General features: G+C 47.9%; 1 protein-coding gene across 1 annotated transcript; it reads right to left on the bottom strand.

Annotated features, from left to right (window-relative positions):
- Positions 1-3009: 3009 nt before the first annotated feature.
- LOC133508097 (semaphorin-3D-like) lies at positions 3010-17164 on the bottom strand. Its single transcript, XM_061833830.1, has 14 exons — positions 16971-17164; positions 14307-14437; positions 14043-14197; positions 12727-12789; positions 12472-12585; positions 11368-11458; positions 9905-10030; positions 9687-9829; positions 8515-8629; positions 8015-8084; positions 7800-7944; positions 6697-6919; positions 6293-6366; positions 3010-3669 (listed from the first exon to the last, which is right to left on the bottom strand). Exons 2-14 carry the CDS (start codon positions 14428-14430, stop codon positions 3616-3618), a joined length of 1497 nt encoding a protein of 498 aa, XP_061689814.1. The 5' UTR covers positions 14431-14437; positions 16971-17164; the 3' UTR covers positions 3010-3615.
- Positions 17165-17198: the final 34 nt, after the last annotated feature.

Here is a 17198-nt window from a genome sequence, read left to right as displayed (position 1 = left end):
GAGTGTGTGTTGCTTTGAAGGGTTGGAGACTTTGCCTGGGGAGTCGAGCTGGGTGTTGTGGGCGCCTTGCTGTGGGCCGGCTAACCATTAACCAGTCTGTCCGTCGCGTGTCTCAGCGCTACTTGTGGCTCCAGTGACTCTTGTACAAATGTGATTATTATGCCTTTATTTTGGTTGTTTGTGTTTTCAGTAAAATGGGAGAAAGTGGTACCAACAACTGCGTCTATCGTAAGCACCTGCAGAGGGATTAAAAATTCCTTCCAACTAGCAAAACAGTACGCACCCCCTCCTTCTTTTTTTGTTTTTCACCCAGAGTGCCCCTTTGTGTGTTCCAAAAAGTACCTTCGGAATGTCATTAAGTTCCCTCTGAGTGGCTAAAGTGCCTCTGAAAAAATTCCACCAGCTACCCCCTCCTCCGCCCACGAGCAATTGGATTTTTCGTGCGCCCCCAGACTTTCAAAGGCAGTCGGCCGCCCCCGGCTTGTAGGCGACGTTCAATAAGCTTGTGTCGGCCATCGAACTTTTACTTGTCAGGAGACACATTGCACTTTATGGAATTATTTTCGTTATTCCGTGAACCTTTTCAGCCTTACGTTTATTGTTCCAACCTAAGCACAAAAAGAGGAGGAAAAAAATGCAAATAGGCAAATCCCGACTAGCATATTTTGCTGAACTCACAGGATGGCGCTCTTTGCTCCGCTGCAGCGTCCACACGAGCGACGCCTGGGACGAGCGAGCCGAGCACTCCAGGAAGGACGCGTTGCCCTCCACGCCGTACGTCTCCTTCGCCGACGTAGCACCCGAAACTCAAGACAGGAAGAGGTCCGTCGTATTCAATGCCACAAGATCAAAGTGAAGCTTGTGGTGGCTCATCATTGTCATCAAGATAAGAATGAAATCATTTGACTTTGTAAGATTTAATAGTTCATTACTTACAACCATCTGTGATTGGACATTGACTCCAGTGCTCGCCGTAGACAGGGTCTTGCCCCCGTGGCCTCCTGACGCAAACGCAAACACATAAGGACGTGTGGACACACACACACACACAATTTGATGGAGACAAAGGCTTATTGGATGGCGGAATATATCGTCCAAATGAAGAACTCTTGAAGGAAAAGAGACAAAAGACAAAATATTTAGAGCACAAAAAGCAAAATACAAGTCCCCTCTTCAAACTTTTTGATTTGATCTTTGATGATTTCTTTTTCTGCTGTCTTATAATGAAAGGCTGTACTGATGAACTGGGATCATCTTGCAAATGCCACTCGTCGGACATATTAAAACGTAATCTATGTTATAACTTAATCTCGACTGTAATTTGTTTGTGTGAGTAGCAGCCTGATTAAAAAAAAAAAAAAAAAAAAAAAAATCAACCAAAATTCAACAATATGAATCCATTGTTTACTGCGTCAAAAACCCGAGACTAAGCCTCGACCCAGCCAAGGAGCTCCCGGAAGAGGAGACGTAGTCTTTCCAACGTCTGTCCTGGTCATCGCAGGGTCCTCTCCAAAGTGGGACATGTTTGGAACACCTCACCGGGGAGGCGTCCAGGGGCAATCCCATTTGGATGCACAAACCACCTCATCGGGCTCCTCTCAATGCAGATGTGTCTGAGCCCCTTCCAGGTGAACGAGCTTCTCGCCCTGTGTCAAAGGGAGAGCCAGGACACCCTGCGGAGGAAGCTCATCTCGGCCACTGGCAGCCCACAACATTTTCTTTCGGTCACAAGCGAAACAGTGACAAATGGTGACCGTAGCTGTGGGACAGGGTAACAAGTATGGACCAGTCAATTTTCGAGCTTTGAGTTTCAGCTGCGGTCCTCACCTCCTTCACCACAACAGACCGACAGAGTCTGTCGCTTCCACCTGTGACTGTCCCTCTCTGTAATCAGATACTTGTACTCGCTTCCTCAACCCGCAGTGGGCACTCCACCCTTTTCTCTGAGTGAGGAACATGGCCTTAGATTTGGAAGTGTTGATTTTCATCACTCAGCTGGGAACTGCTACAGCAAGATGAAGTCATCAAAACCACATCATCTGTAAAAAGCAGAGACACACTGCTGAGGTCACCAAACTGGATCCCCTCAACATATCAACCGCAGGTTGTTCTGCCCAGCATCAGTGACAGAGGGCATCTGAAATGAATCTGACTTACTGCCAGCAATGCGATGCGCGGACTCTGATACTGGTTATACAGGGACCGAACAGCCCTTATCAAGTATTATTCCATTAGTCCATACTCCTGGAGCACCCCCAGCTGGACTCTTCCAAGGGACGCATTCTGTCAGTCCACAAAACACATGTAGACTGGTTGGGCGAACTCCCATGCACCCTCGAGGATCCTACTAAGGGTGTAGAGCTGGTCCACTGTTGCATGAGCAGGACAAAAAACTGCACTGGTTCCCCGAAATGTGAGGTTCGGCTTCAACACAGCTCCTCATCTCCACGACCCCTGAGTAGACCGGACCACGGAGGCTGAGAAGTGTGATGCGCCCTATCGTTGGAACACAACCTCCCGCCCCCTTTTTTTTTAAAAAAAACGGAGGCCCCCACCCCATTCTGCCAATCCAGAGGGACTGTCCCCGATGTCCATGTGGTATTGCAAAAGGGATGTCAGCCAAGACAGCCCGACAACATCCAGAGCCTTAAGGAACTTTCATCTGCACTGGGCCTTACTACTGAGAAGCATTTTAACCTCAACTGACCTCAGACTCCCCAGACCCTGCTTCCTCGTCGGAAGGTGTTTGGGGATTACCACCATCACAGGCACCGACCACCTCACCTCAGGTCGGCCGCCTCAACGACGGAGGCGCGAAACCTCACGGATCGACTTGGACTCAATATCCGCCACCTCCCCTCAGGACGTGTTGGAAGTTCTGCTGCGGGAGTCGAAACTCGAGCAAACGTAGACGACTGCTCACTCCCTCTCAGTTTGACTTTGTTTAACGAAGCCGACCGTGTACAAGTGTGCCCCCGAGGCTGCGGCTGCATCTACCTGTTGCCGGAGGCAAAGTGCGGCGAGCATGTCTGTCCGTCCCAGGCGCAGTACGGATCTCTGGACAAGCGACACTCGCTGCAATCTGCGTACAAGTGGCACCTGTGGAACGCCAACTGGGACACGCCCCCTTCACTGGACACGTAAAGCTGTCGCTGCAGCAACAAAACAAAATGTTATTTATGCTCATTTTTATCCTCATTGAATATAGTTTCCATTTGAAGTTGTTTATAATCGACTAACACATTTTCCATCCATTTTCTGAGCCGCTTATCCTCGCCAGGGTTGCGGGAGTGCTGGAGCCTATCCCAGCTGTCATCAGGCCAGAGGCGGGGTACACCCTGAACTGGTCGCCAGGGCACACGGAGACAGACAACAGTCGCACCGACGGGGCAATTTAGAGTCTCCGATGAATGCATGTTTTGGGGATGTGGGAGGAAATCGCCCGCCCGCACAAAAGCCACGCGGGCACAGGGAGAACATGCAAAATCCACACATCATCACACCATCGTTCGGTTTGTTTCAAAGGGTTGACATTTTCGCAGGTGTTTCCTTTTCGTATTTCTACTGTCACTGTCCGATTGTATGAAATTGTGTGTGAAAAGAAGAGAAGAGAAGTCAGCGACGTACTTTCTTGCTGGAGATTTTCATGCTGCGGATGGCGGCGCCGCTCTGCAGAGCAAACATCAGAACCGCATCAGTGGATTTGATCCACTCAGACGCACGCAGCGTTGCCCTGAGTTACAAGTTGAAGTCGTTCCGTTGCCGTGCTTCTGACTCAAAACAGTCATCTCTCAAATCACATTTTGAATTTCAAATGGGGGGAAAACAAAACGAAAAGAGCACGATTCCTTTGCAGCCGCCCAATTAACCGCAAGAGAGAATGGCTTGAGAAAACAAACCTCACTGTGGAAAAAAAACATCATCAATACAAGCAATCGTAAAGTTGTGAATTCTTTCATTGGGCGCACCTTCGGGTGTGCGCGTCTTTGGCACCAGAAGATAATGCAAGCATACAGATATGAAGGAAGATTTTTCCACACTGTGCATACAATTGACCTGCAAGTATTATTATCGTTTGTTCAGATATTCATTGCTGGAAGGGTTATAAGCAGGGGCGCGCTCAAATCGTGAATTTGATTGTGTCAGTAGATATTGAAGTACCACCAAGCATTTTCTTTTGTTTTTTTCTTAAATCCGAATGAACCTTTTGACAAATTTCCATTTGGTTTCCAAACTCATCACAGTACAGAATCTGCTCTTATCAAATGCTAAATGATAAAAAGATTGAATACTGACTCGGGAAAGGTGTCCATTTTGGTCTTGTTGGATCTCAGCGCGGCTTTTGTTACGGCAGACATAATATACTGCTGAACAGGTTGGAAACTTGGGTAGGACTAAATGGAACGGTGCTTCAATGGCTTAGGTCCGACCTGGAGGAAAGGAGCTACTTTGTAACCATTGGAAGTCCTTAATCTCACCAAATGGCAATAATCTATGGGGTCCTTCAAGGGTCAGTTCTTGGACCCCTGCTGTTCACCCTTGGATCAAATTCTTCAAAACTTTCATTTTGACTTTCATAGCCATGCAGATGACACACAGTTCTATTTAGCAGTGTCTCCAGATGACTACACTTCCATTGAGGTCCGGTATTGTCCCGCTGTCTAAATCAGATAAATAACTGGATGAGCCAAAATTTTCTTCAACTAAACCACAGCGAAACCGAGACAATTGTTTTTGGCAATAAAGAAGAGAATTGCTCCGAGTAAACACCTGGACTCTCTATCTTTGAAAACCAAACACCAAGTCCGAAAACTGGGTGTTCTGATTGATTCCGACCTGACTTTCAACAATCATATCAGATCAATCGGAAAAAAAACGGCCCTCTACCATCTGAAGAACATATCTTGAGTGAAGGCCTGTCTGTGTCAAGCAGACCAGGAAAATCTCATCCACGCTTTTATCCCAAGTAGACTTGACTACTGTAATGGTCTTCTGTCTGGACTCAGCTGCAGCTCATACAGAAGGCTGCAGCTTGGGTTCTGATCAGAACAAAGTGGTCTGAGCGTATTACTCCAATTCTAAAGTCTTTGCACTGTCTTCCAGTCATCTTTAGAATTCATTTTAAAATTCTGCTACTGGTCTATAAATCACTAAATGGTTTAGGTCCCGAATACATGAAAGAAATGCTTACGGAATACAAAACCAATTGACCTCTGCGATCGACTGACTCGGGTCAAATAGTGGAGCGCAGAGCCCAAAGCAAACACGGAGAAGCAGCATTTCACAATTTTGCGGGACAAAAATGGAGGAATTTGCCAACAGAGGTGAGGTCAGGCCCAAGTGGGAATGTTTTGAAATCCAGCTGGAAAACTCCTCTTTCCCGTTTTAATGATATCTCTTCCACTGTATGTTGTTTTTAATGATAATTCCATTTTGTTTTTAAAGATATATATTTTTTGTTATTGTTTTTATCCCATTTGAAATGTTTTGTCTCTTTGTATTCAAATCCTTTTAATCATGTCGAGCACCTTGTGTTTGAAATGTGCCACAGAAAATAAATTTGCTTTGCTTTTGCTTTTTGTTTCTTTTTGCTGGGCGGGGCTGCAGTTGTGTTGTCGTTCACAAACAAGGAAGAAATCTGAGCGAACAATCTGGATGGAATCACTTCATGAAGTGATTTGTTCCGCTCTCACCTTATTTGCGCTCAACTATGAAGATGTACGGCACACGGGAGTTCCCCGCAAACCGTGTTGGTGTGCATATGTGTGGATGCAGACTATTCATATCCTTTCACGACGGCCGTCGTGTTTCTAAACCTGGTCTGATGAATCAGCTGATAATGAAACCTCGGAGATTGTTGATGTGTTGATGGACCGGAAGACGTCACCTGACACACGGCAACATGGCTGACCCAGCCCTGTCCTCCCACCTCCTGATTGTTAGTGCAGCTACTTTTCCGTTTTATTTGCCTCTCACGGTTTCTTTCACACTCGGACCGTTCTTTGTGAACATTTTGGGATGTCGTACAAGGGCGGCACCAAATGCCCGAGACAAATTCCTCGTGTGTCGTTACGTACTTGGCCATTGAATCCGATTTTGATTCGGATTCGGATTATGATTCTGATGTTGGACTGACGGCGTGGTCATGAGATGTCCACAATGACACACCAAAGTCCTGCTTCCCTTTTTTTTTAAACAAAATAGCTTATGACTAATTTTTCATCTCTTTAAAGTAATGGTACTTAGCTTTCATTGAACGAGCTTGTCCTTTTACCATTTAATAGAATATTACCTGGAAGACGTGGAGTTCTTCTAGAACAATCTCCTCCGTCTCCGAGGTCACAACCTTCAGCACCTTGCCGTCATCTGCGGGAAAATCACACAAACAAATGAAAAAGACAAAAAGGAACTCGAGCGTCAGGCCACTTCAAGGTCTCCACGGCATTGACGGAGACTGCAGAAAGTCCGCAAAACCTTCACATCGGGCTCGTCAAACGTATTGTGAAGATTTTACAAATACCGTACAATGCCATGTTCACTTACGAGTACTACAAGTACCTGTTAATTGCCCTTTCCATTTTTTTTTTTTTTTTTTTTTTTGTTGGCCATAATTTTAGTTAGGAACAAGTTTTAGATTCACCGTCGGCTTAAGTTAGCGAAAAAGAATAGCGAGATGATGACGGGTGCAGTACTGACCCGTCCCTAGAAACAACACGACTGTGGTACCGTCCCCAATGTCTGGTCGGTCAACGACCAGACTGGTCAGCAGGTGGGACGCGTTGACGCGCGTGAACATAGGTCGCCCGCCCACAGGGAGGACCGCTTCCCACATGAGCTGATGCTGCCGCATGAAGCTCACCACCTCGTCTGGGAAATCCCGCGTAGACTCATGGAGAGCGTCGTACGTCTTGCTGGGACACTGGAGGACCGGTTGGAAACCGGTCAGAATCAGCAGAAAAAACATTCAGATTCAGTTCAAACTAGTCCGGGACAGTCGCTCGTTAAAGTCCACTCAGAGACCAGTTCGACCCTCAAATGCGCAGGACCCGGCCTGAAGAACACCTTCGCTGGCAGACGACTGTGGAAAGTCGCTGGAATCATGAGGGACTGTCGCAGCCTAAGGTATGGGTATTCAGTACTTAAGTAAAAGTACCCATACCGGAACAAACAACTCTGCTGAAAGTAAAAGTACTGTAGCCTCCCTCCTGTAAATGTATGAAGAAATTCAAAAGCCAATTGACGTTTTCAAATACGTAGACTTTTAGAGATTTTTGTTCCCCTCAAAATGATTGGCATGCTTTCTCTGTAAGCTACAATGGACAAAACAAAGAAATTGAAAACTGAAGGCTTAAATAATGACAAATACTGTATTCATTTGTACTATCCATCCTTCCAGTTTCTGAACTGCTTATCCTCACAAATGTCACGGGAGTGCTGAAGCCAACCACAGCTACCATCTGGCCGGAGGCGGGGTACAGTCTCAAATGGTTGCCGGACCAATCGCAGGGCACACAGAAACTAACAACCGTTTACACCTACGGGCAATTTGCGTAACCCCAACCCCATGCATGGGTTTTTTGGGGATGTGGGAGGGGAGGAAAGCGGAGTCCCTGGAGACAAAACAAGTAAAGGAAGTATAAAGTCAAAGTAAAAAGTCCACCCAAAAAAATAAATACTCAAGTAAAGTACAAACACCTGAAAAAAAATCTACTTTCGGACAGTTACAAAGTACAAATACACATCTGCCCGTTTCAGTAGTAGCCCGTCGGTAGGACGTGAATTTGTTCAGGGGCACTCACAGCTCCGGGTCTGGGGTACGGTATGCGGCCTTTGTACTCGAACCAGCGGTGGTCCGGACCGTCCCGGTGGGCGTACGGACCGTTGAAGGCCGCGCGAATGCTCGCCATGGAGAAGGCGCACACGGCTGAGCCTCCGAACAGAGCGCTGAAGAGAAAAAAGATGAGCAGGACGGCAGGGGCTGCGTTGCACAGATTCTTGCTGGGGTTCGTCTCACCTTGAGGTTGTGAAGAGGCCGTAGAGGACAGGGTTCTGACGCTCTTTGGTCTTCAGAACAAACACGTCCTCTAAATAGAGAAAAGCATCAAGTCTGAAAAACCCGACGAGACGAGGCCGACCGACCGACCGACCGAACCAAACCAAGCACGGTCTGCCTTGGGGTTTGGAGGTTCTGCTTTGGATCGAGGCTTGGACTGGGCTTTCCTCTGGAACGTTCTTGTGCAAGTGTGGCCTTTTCTCTCATGTTCCAAAATCATCCTAGATACATTGACAAAAAGAACTTCTCCGCAAGTTTGAAGTTCTTGTTTGTCTGTATGTGCACCGACATTGACTGGCGCCCGATCCGAAGTCAGCTGGTATGGACTCCAGCTCACCGTGATGATGACAACAAGCCCAGTTGAAAGGATTGATCGCATACGGCCGGTGGTAATCGACAGCCATTGAGGAGACAAACGACTGTCGGAAGACGGCAAAAAGGAGCCGCTCGAGTGGACCTACCGAGTCGGTTGAAGTGCGTGTGGACTCCGGACGGGCCCGGGACCGAACACACCAGACGAGCTTTTAGGAAGGTGGTCCAGCGGTTGATCAGACTCCGCCGCCCTCCGACATCGTTCTTTATCCAGGAGACAGGAAGTGAGGAAAGGACGTGGTTAGCGGTCAGGACGAGCGAGCGCTAAACACCATCACAATCGCTGACCTCCACTTACAAACTCAATTCTGATAAGGGGTGGAACTCGTTCATTTGTGACGTGACATTTCTCTTGGCTGCACGGCTTCCTCTTGGTTTGGATGGGAATACTTTCCAAATCCAGATATTTACTGCCGCTCTTTGTCCAGTACTTTTTTTTTTTTTACCCCCATAGGTAGGTCTGTTCGACGATCTCACCCAGCTTGAAAATTTGGCTTCCAAGTAACTGTAATGCCAAACATAAGATGGCAGCTGGGAGCGTTGCATTGCTTTGGCCCGGAGGTCAAAACAAATTTGGAGGGGAAACTAAAGATTTAGGTGCTCAATCTCAGCTTTTCACATCACATAGGAGGGAGAAATATTCCAACACGTGGGAAAATGGGCAAGTATGATGGATGAGCGTGTTTACTATGAACAGAAAAAGTAGAAAGTGTGTGAAAAGCTGACGAATGTCATGTCATTAAGTTAAGCCGCTGGTGTTCAACTCCAGTCTTCCTTTGAGTCAGCGTTGTTCACGGCGTATTTGGAGTTGCCTAGCTGTCAAATAAAGAAATATGATTTGACTGTCAAAAGCCCGTCTTTACAAACGGCTAATTTTCTCCATTTCTTGGTTATTAGACAGTTTTGGGGGAAACTAACCCATGTTTTACCTGTCCTTACACCAGCCTTATTTCTTTCCGCTTTAGCACGTTTGATGCCTCGATTATCACAGAACAAAATACTGAGGGGTTTTGAAGAAAAACTGTTGTAAAATTGTTGCTGAAATAGTATTTCACAAGGCTTCTTTGAAACCGGTGAACGCGTCTTTGATGTTTGTTGTTATGCGCTCAGCATTGATTGTCACCCGTTGCAGGTGGTGTGTGCGCGTGTGGCACATTTGCACGTTTTGGGGTAGTAGTCGCAAGGCCTTGCATAATTGCGGCGCTACTCAGAGGAAGGAAGCAATGCAGGTCGGCCGGCGGCTGCAGTAAACAACTCCCACCTTACAAACGCGAGCCACTCGGCTGTAGATCCGCTTGTCCCACTGCTGCGCCTCCACCGCCGCCTCCCTGAAGAAGAAGTAGATCTTGTCGTCGTCGCTATTGTGAGTGTCGGCGATGGCGACGGAAGCCACAAATTCTGGAACTGACACGGGAAAACAACGTCAGACGAGGTCCGTGTAGCCTCCGAGGTGAGCGTCGACGGCGTCGCTTAAGTCACCGTTGAGCCAGTTGCGGTCGTAGGCCTCAGTGCGGAGGTGGCGGCCGGGGGCCCCGACGGATGTCCGAAAGATGGCGGCGTGGGTTCCCATGAAATCCACCGAGGTGCCGGCATACACTTCGCCGTCTGAACAAACGACTCGTTCATAGCGCAAACACATGATGGCAAAGGATGACTCGACATTCAAGTGCAGTGTGACACGTGGGGTCGCGTTTTGTTTTGTCTGTTTTGAATTGTGAACTCAGATCGTCGCAACCCCGATTCCAGCAGACTCAAATTGTTACTCTTTTCCTGCCTGGTGACAAAAACTCATCCGAATAGGAAGGAATTTGAGACAGTTCAGACGTGCTGTAACTTGAGACATTGATGTGGTGTGATACGGAAAGAATATACAGTACAGCTCTGACCAATTGGCCACTAATGTCATGTGACTTTGATATGTTAGTTTGAGTCCTGAGCTCTTCTCTTGTTAGCTTTCAGTGCTGCCTTGCTCCACTGCTTCTGGGTTGTAAACCACATTTTTCGTCTTTCTTGTGCTTCTTTAGTACACTCCATGAGAACGGTTTCTTCGTAAGTGCGTTACTGTCTTGAGGTGTGCCCTGCAGTTCCTCTGTTGCAGTTTGGGTTGGGGAGGGGTCTCTCTCTCTCTCTCTCTCTCTCTCCTCTCTCTCTCTCTCTCTCTCTCTCTGTCTACGAGCTCAAATGCATCGCTGTTGTCCCTCAGCCTTCACGATCACCTGCATTTTAATCCGCCAGATCCAAGACTCCACTGGCAGAGTAGTCTTGTTTACCCGCGGTACGACGGCTCTTAGTTTACACCTGATCTGTGCCAGTCCTCGCAATATTTCTGACCTTCGTATCCTCGGGGTTCCTTCCCTGAGCCCCGCCTTCCTGACCTCTTCCACCATGCCAACGCCTGCAAGATGCTCCCTGACTCAACAACCCTCAAGGGTGCACCTGTGACTCCCTTCACAATCAACCATTCTCCAAAAACTTCTTTACCCTCTTCTTGATTCTGGGCCCAGTAAAAATGAATACCGTTGCATCGTGATGGTCACTTATGTAAATGAAGACTGTTGTTGGGATTTCACAGGTTTCTGCGTCCACTTTGGGGTCTGAGCAGTCACGAATGCTACACTCTGCACAAGAACCCGTTGTTGGCATCTTGCATTTGCACGTGGCCTTTCTCACAATCCCAGCCGTACTCCGCTGCTTCGCTTAGGTTGGTGATAACAGCACGTACGTGTATGTCAACGAAAGTATTGGCAGCAAGGGCTCGTCGCCAGGCATATACTGTATACACTTATGAGCAAGAAATTCAGCAACCTAACAACCTGTTCGCTCAGCTGCGAATTGAAAAACTTGTGTGTGTGGGCGGGGGGGTGCGTGGGTGTGGGTGTCCCCGCGTGTGCGTGTGTGTGTGTGTGTGTGTGTGTGTGTGTGTGTGTGTGCGTGTGGAGTACCATTGAGTCGAGCAGTGAACGGTTCTTTGGGGCTGTAAGGACACTTTCCTAGTCCAGACGTGATGGTGTGAGGCAGCAAAGAGAGCGCCTCCTGTAGGACACACATTTGTATGGACACGTGAAGACATTTTAAAGGACTGCGGGACCTCGCTTCATCCACAACATATTTGACCAAGAAAACTGTTGAAGAATTACTGCCTCGGTTCACGTACTCTGCTTGGATTCGCAAACGGTCTCGGGATGGACGCGTTTGATCGACTTGTGTTTTCTCTCCCACAGCCTAAACATTGTTTGCCATGTGTCACGTTCTGTATCTCACATAGAGATTTCGATCTTTGAGCTTTGGGCCTCGCAAATTATCCCTCAGTTTGGCTTCTAAGTGAAACTATGGCTCGGGCGCCACAATCTGCCAGCTCTTTTCTTACATTCAGCTCTTGAACATTGACATTGTTGAGTCAACTCTAATATTTGCTGTATTAATTCTTACTGCATGCAAAATTTTGTCATAAAAAGCATTCATTCTTTTAAAAATAGATTCTTCTCATTATATAATAGGGTTAGGTTATTAAATTATTCATGTTTGGTGATAGCTTTACTTACGAGTGCACGAACATACAAGTTTTCCAAGTAATTTCCTCAGTCAATCGTTGCATTTTTGCAAATTGGATTTCCGAGCAAGCTTCGGCTACACGGCCACTAGATGGCAACAGAGTACGCAACAACATCCGCCTCAGTTCCGCCGCCACTAGACGGCAAGAGAGGATCCCACTAAATCCTAATATAAGATGTCACCGCGCAATGAGTTATTTTATTGAATTATAGTCTAATTTATTTCTGAAAGAAAATGACAAGCCAGCATCATATTTATTCTTTTAATGAGTATTTAGCAAAATTGATATTGCTGTTGGACCTTTTTTGAACCTCATGTAAAAATGAGCTTCCCCATCTGTGCGTTTTAAAGCTGAACCCGCATACTTGCCCAACCCCTAATATGCATATGTACTCTGTATTTGTAATTTCATATTGTTCCACTTGAGCAGCAGCCTCAGCTACGGTGTGGTCAGCGGGAGCGCTACCCGGTGGTCACGCGGAACGAGAGCTCACCTTGTTTTGGATTGAAAGGATCGCACACTGCGGCCTGAAGGCGCCCGTGCCGCAAGCATAAATATGCGTGTCATTCAACGATTGCAGCAGGCGGACAAAGTTGGCGCAGTCGTCCTGAATATGACCACACAAAAAAAAAAAAACTTTTGGTGTTTCTCCTCTTTCGTGACTGCCAGCCTTCCCAGTTAACATGAGTATTGGAAACGTGGAAAGCCATCAATGTCAGTGGATTGAAGCGTGTAGCCGCCGACTTACGTGGAAACTTTTTCCAATGGTGAGGCAGTGCCGCACAGCGCTCGGATCGGCAGTCCAGGACACCTGCAGGCAGACACCGTGGCAGCAAGCTCACTTTTCTAACCCTAAACTCCCCAAAAAGCTGCATATTCAACAATTTCAGCGTACAAACTGCCCACTTAGCATTTTTGCTGTCGGGTGCAAGATGCCTAGTGTGCCAGTGAGGGTTAGGGTTAGGGCCTCACCTCAGGACAAACTCCTCAAGCTCCAGATTGGCTCACAATGCACCATCATTTTCCATTGTCAAATGTATGTATTTCGTATTTTTGTGTCTTTTGTGTCATCTTTATACAGAAGTCCCCCAAAGCCAGTTTATGAGAAAAGTCAAATTCATTGATCATCTGTTCTCTTGGTTTAGTCAAATCTAACGGCAATTTACATATCTGTAACCTTAGTTTACTCATCTGTACCTTCAATTTACTTATCTGTTCCCTCAGTTTAGTAAACTTTAGCAACTGAGGGGAGAGTTTACTCAACTGCAATAAAATTTTTTGTGAATTATTCCCCAGCGTTATCAATGAATTTTATTGTTCTCATACACGGGCAGCAGGGGGTGTTCGTGTTCAGTTTCAGGGTTAGTTACTCACAAATGTGCACGTGCAGGTGGCAGCAGGAAACATACGATGGCGGAAGGAATCCTCACTCATATTGAATTACTGTATTAATATTCTGCATTTTAATAGTAGAATGTGGTCAAATAGAAAAATCCACTGTAAAACGTCACCATTGGGGTGAGTGGAGTTTTACAGACAAAATGTCTCCGTTTGCACTTCCTGAGGTGTTATCGCAGCTTCCAGAATCGTCTCTATTTTGCCAAATACGTGTGTCAAAACACACAAAGTTGTTAGAGCTGCTCCGGTCCCACCACGCACACTTAATAGAGAGCACATCTGAGGCGTAAAGTCTTTGCGAGAACAGTCACTGAGCAACAAAAGCCAAAACGCACAATTTTCGGTGGGATTAACATTTCCACTGTAATGTCGGTCACATTCATTTATCTGTCAATGTTGTTTTCGCGACTTTTCTCTGAGCTCATCCGAGTCAAGTTCCAACCAACGTAGAGTCCAGTTAGCATGCTCAGACTGGAGGTGTCGGTCAAAGTTGCCTCATACATTTTGCACTTAACTGCATGTTAGCTGGCCATCTTGTCGGCATATGTGACAATGAGATGGCACCGAAGCGATTGTGTGAGAACACTGACGTTCCGTCGACGTGGCATTGTTACGATATTGCGATGACAACGAGGCAACATTGGAACTGCTTTGCGAACTTCTGACCGTGCTCAAGGGAAGGTCCACGCTGTCCGACCTCAACATGTAGATGTGATCTTTCCCTCCAATCAATAAGCGACCCCGATCTTCGTCCAATAGGAGCACCTGGAAACCACCACTGGTCCCGCCCCTCCAGTAGACCGCCGAACCGTTCTTCAGTTCTATCGATCAAACCCAATTATGAACTCACTTCCAGTCCTGTAACCTCCAATTGGTAGCTTTCAAGCAGAACCGGAACCACAACCAGAAGCTGAACCTGACGTTTCCTACCTTGCTGCGACAGCTTCAACCGAGCTTCCCGTTGGGCGTGTGTGTTAGCGTCGATGGCCGTTAGAGTGGCCAGTGGGAGGAGCCACAGCATCACGGCGCGAGATGACGACGACGCCGACGCCATTTTGGATCTGAAGCGAACACAAACACAGCCGAAAATGCCATCAAAAGTGACCAGCGCTTATTGCTGAACTTCTCATTTCTACATTTTAGAAAGACGTGCCAGTTGTGTTCAAAGCCTTCGAAAGTCAACGGATTCAGAGATGTCTGTATCCAAATGTAGCCAATAGAAAGGTGTGAAACCAGTCAGGCCCCTCCCCCCACACTGTTTCTCTATTTAGACTGTGTGTGTGTGTGTGTGTGTGTGGTGTGTGTGTGTGTGTGTGTGTGTGTGTGCGTGTGTGTGTGTGTGCGTGTGAAGCATTTCCATTTCAGGACCTAAAAAATTCCCAATAGGACTCCTCCTTCAGTTTGATGCCATCCCTCATTGTTGGTCGATCGCTTTACGGCCACAGCTCCCGCCTGTCGCTTCAGCAATGGAGGCGCGGAGCATGGTCTACTCAGACTCGATGTCCCCCGGCACATGAGCAAAATTCTGTGGGAGGTGGGTGTCATAACCAGAACGCTAGAGCGGACCCAAATGCACGACTCGGTAGACAGGGAGGCAGTTAAAGGAAGATCTTTATTCGTTCCAAGGTCGTAAGCCGGAGAGTCATTCAGAGTGAGAAGCAGTATCAAGAGCGTCAAGCTTACAGGGTTGGTCGGAGGTCAGTCCACAGGGGTTCAGGATCAGGAACGAGGAAGTGCGGGAACGAACCACGGATGGCAACAATCTGGCAAAGTCAGACCGGCCGCTGGGTCCCACTGGGGTTCATTATCCCCGATGAGGCGTAGGTGTGCAGGGGACATGCACCGCCAGGGCTGGGACCGGCAGGACCATGACAGTGGGAGAAATTGGAGTCAACTGACCACCACCGACCTGGTGATCAGTTGACCGCTTCGTTCATCTCTTCAGCCGAGTGTCCAAGACACGTGGCCGCAAGTACGATGACACAACCACAAACTCGATCATCGAACTGCAACTTAGGGTGTGCTGCTGTTGAGTGCATGTGGGGACACCCTTATGCCTGAACACGGTGTTCATTATGGACAACCCTTGTTGAGCACAGAAATCCACTAACAGAATACTGCTGGGGTTCTGATCGCGGACGCCGTTCCGAAGAATCACACCATCCCAGGTTTCACTGTCGTTGCCCACATGAGCATTGAAGTCCCCGCCAGAATGATGACGTCCCCAGCGAGAGGTCTCTCTGGCACCCCCCCTTTGTCAAGACCCATCGAGACGAAGGGAGGACCCGCAGGTGTGCGCCTCCCAATCAGCGCGGCCGCGCGGGAACCCGCACAGCCGGGGCTGGACCGGCAGGACCATGACACCCTCCTAAGGACTCCAAAAACGGGAATATTCTGAACTGCTGTTTGGTGCATAGGCACAAACAACAGTCAAGACCCATCCCCCCCACCCGAAGGCGTAGAGGGAGGCTCCCCTCTCATCCACCAGGGTGAACCCAAATGTACCTCAAGAGGATTGGTACCCGAGCCCAAGGGGTGTGTGGAGGTGAGCCTGACTATATTTAGGTTGCCCTTCTTGTCCTCGCACACCAGTTCGGGTTCTTTCTCTGCCAAAGATGTGACATTCTATGTCCCTAGATCCAGGTTCTGTAGCCGGGGATCTGATCGCCAAGATCCCTGACTTCAGCCACCGCCCAGCTCACACTGCACCTGACCCCTATGCCCCCCACAGGTGGTGAACCACTGGGAAGGGGGGGCCACGTTACCCTTTTCGGGCCCCACGATTGCAGGCCACCGGCCACCGGCCGCTGGCGTTCGAGTGTCACCTCCAGGCTTTCCTCCGGAAGGGGGCCTTGGTTACCCGCGTCCGGGCAAGGGAAACCTGAAACCATTCATTTCTGTTTGTCACAAGCGTCTTTTCTTGTTCTTGATATTATTGTTATTGCTTATTAAATTGTGAACATAAATGTGTGGTGAAAGCATTTCCCTGGAAAACAATCAGTGTAACAGAAAATATAAACACACACACTGCTCAAATGTTTGTGTGACAGATGAAAGAACAATAACGTCCACATATACGCTTGAATTGATAAATAGCAGGTCAGCGCACAACAGCACTGCAGGAAAGACGCACACACCCAAGCACGGACGGAAATGCGCACTGGAGGTGATATGCACGAGCATTCTCTCTCTCTCTCTCTCTCTCTATCCCTCTCTCTCTCTCTCTCTCTCTGTCTCTCTCTCTCTTCTCTCTCTCTCTCTCTCTCACACACACACACCACACACACACAGAGGAAACAGTAAAGCATCCACAATGGTGGGACCCCAAAGTGACACAATAGCTTGAAAATCAATCAAAGGAAGACGTAAACAAATGAGAGAGAATAACCCTAATAATAACTTTGTAGCTGCCAGGAAAGTGGGGGGGGGGGGCAATGCCGCCTCCCGACAAAAAGGAAGGTCTCGGCCGCTTGGGTTTGATTTCGTCTCTCCTGCAGCCTGAAACTTCCCAAATGAACTTTCCTAAGTTTTGTGTGACTCCGCCACATCTATAAATGAAGTGTCCTATAAATATTATTCATGCTTAAGACTCACCCGTTGTGTTGCCGTCCTGACGTCGCACCAACCGAGAGCGGTGCGCCCAAAAATTGTGAGACTCCTCCTGTCCTGGTAATCTCAACGATGTCTCGGAGATCTAAGATCTGTAGATGTAAAACTGTATGAGGTCTCGTACTGTGACCCGAGTAGCCCACTCGAAAAGTCCACTGGGGTGGGTGCACATGTGAAGCTGGAAGGCAGCTTCAATGGAGTGATGCCTTCAGG

This window comes from Syngnathoides biaculeatus, chromosome 10 (genome assembly GCF_019802595.1).
Source record: "Syngnathoides biaculeatus isolate LvHL_M chromosome 10, ASM1980259v1, whole genome shotgun sequence".
Lineage (NCBI taxonomy): Eukaryota > Metazoa > Chordata > Actinopteri > Syngnathiformes > Syngnathidae > Syngnathoides > Syngnathoides biaculeatus.
This window is presented reverse-complemented; position numbering and strand designations above follow the sequence as displayed.

What these genes read in the sequence shown, in the direction of transcription:
- LOC133508097 (XM_061833830.1), bottom strand. Translation starts at nt 14,430, where the DNA reads ATGGCGTCGGCGTCGTCGTCATCTCGCGCCGTGATGCTGTGGCTCCTC. An exon ending in CACGCACTTCAACCGACTCG is followed by an intron (nt 8,085 to 8,514) that starts GTAGGTCCACTC and finishes TTCTCTATTTAG; the next exon opens with AGGACGTGTTTGTTCTGAAG. An exon ending in CGTGTTGTTTCTAGGGACGG is followed by an intron (nt 6,367 to 6,696) that starts GTCAGTACTGCA and finishes ATTTTCCCGCAG; the next exon opens with ATGACGGCAAGGTGCTGAAG.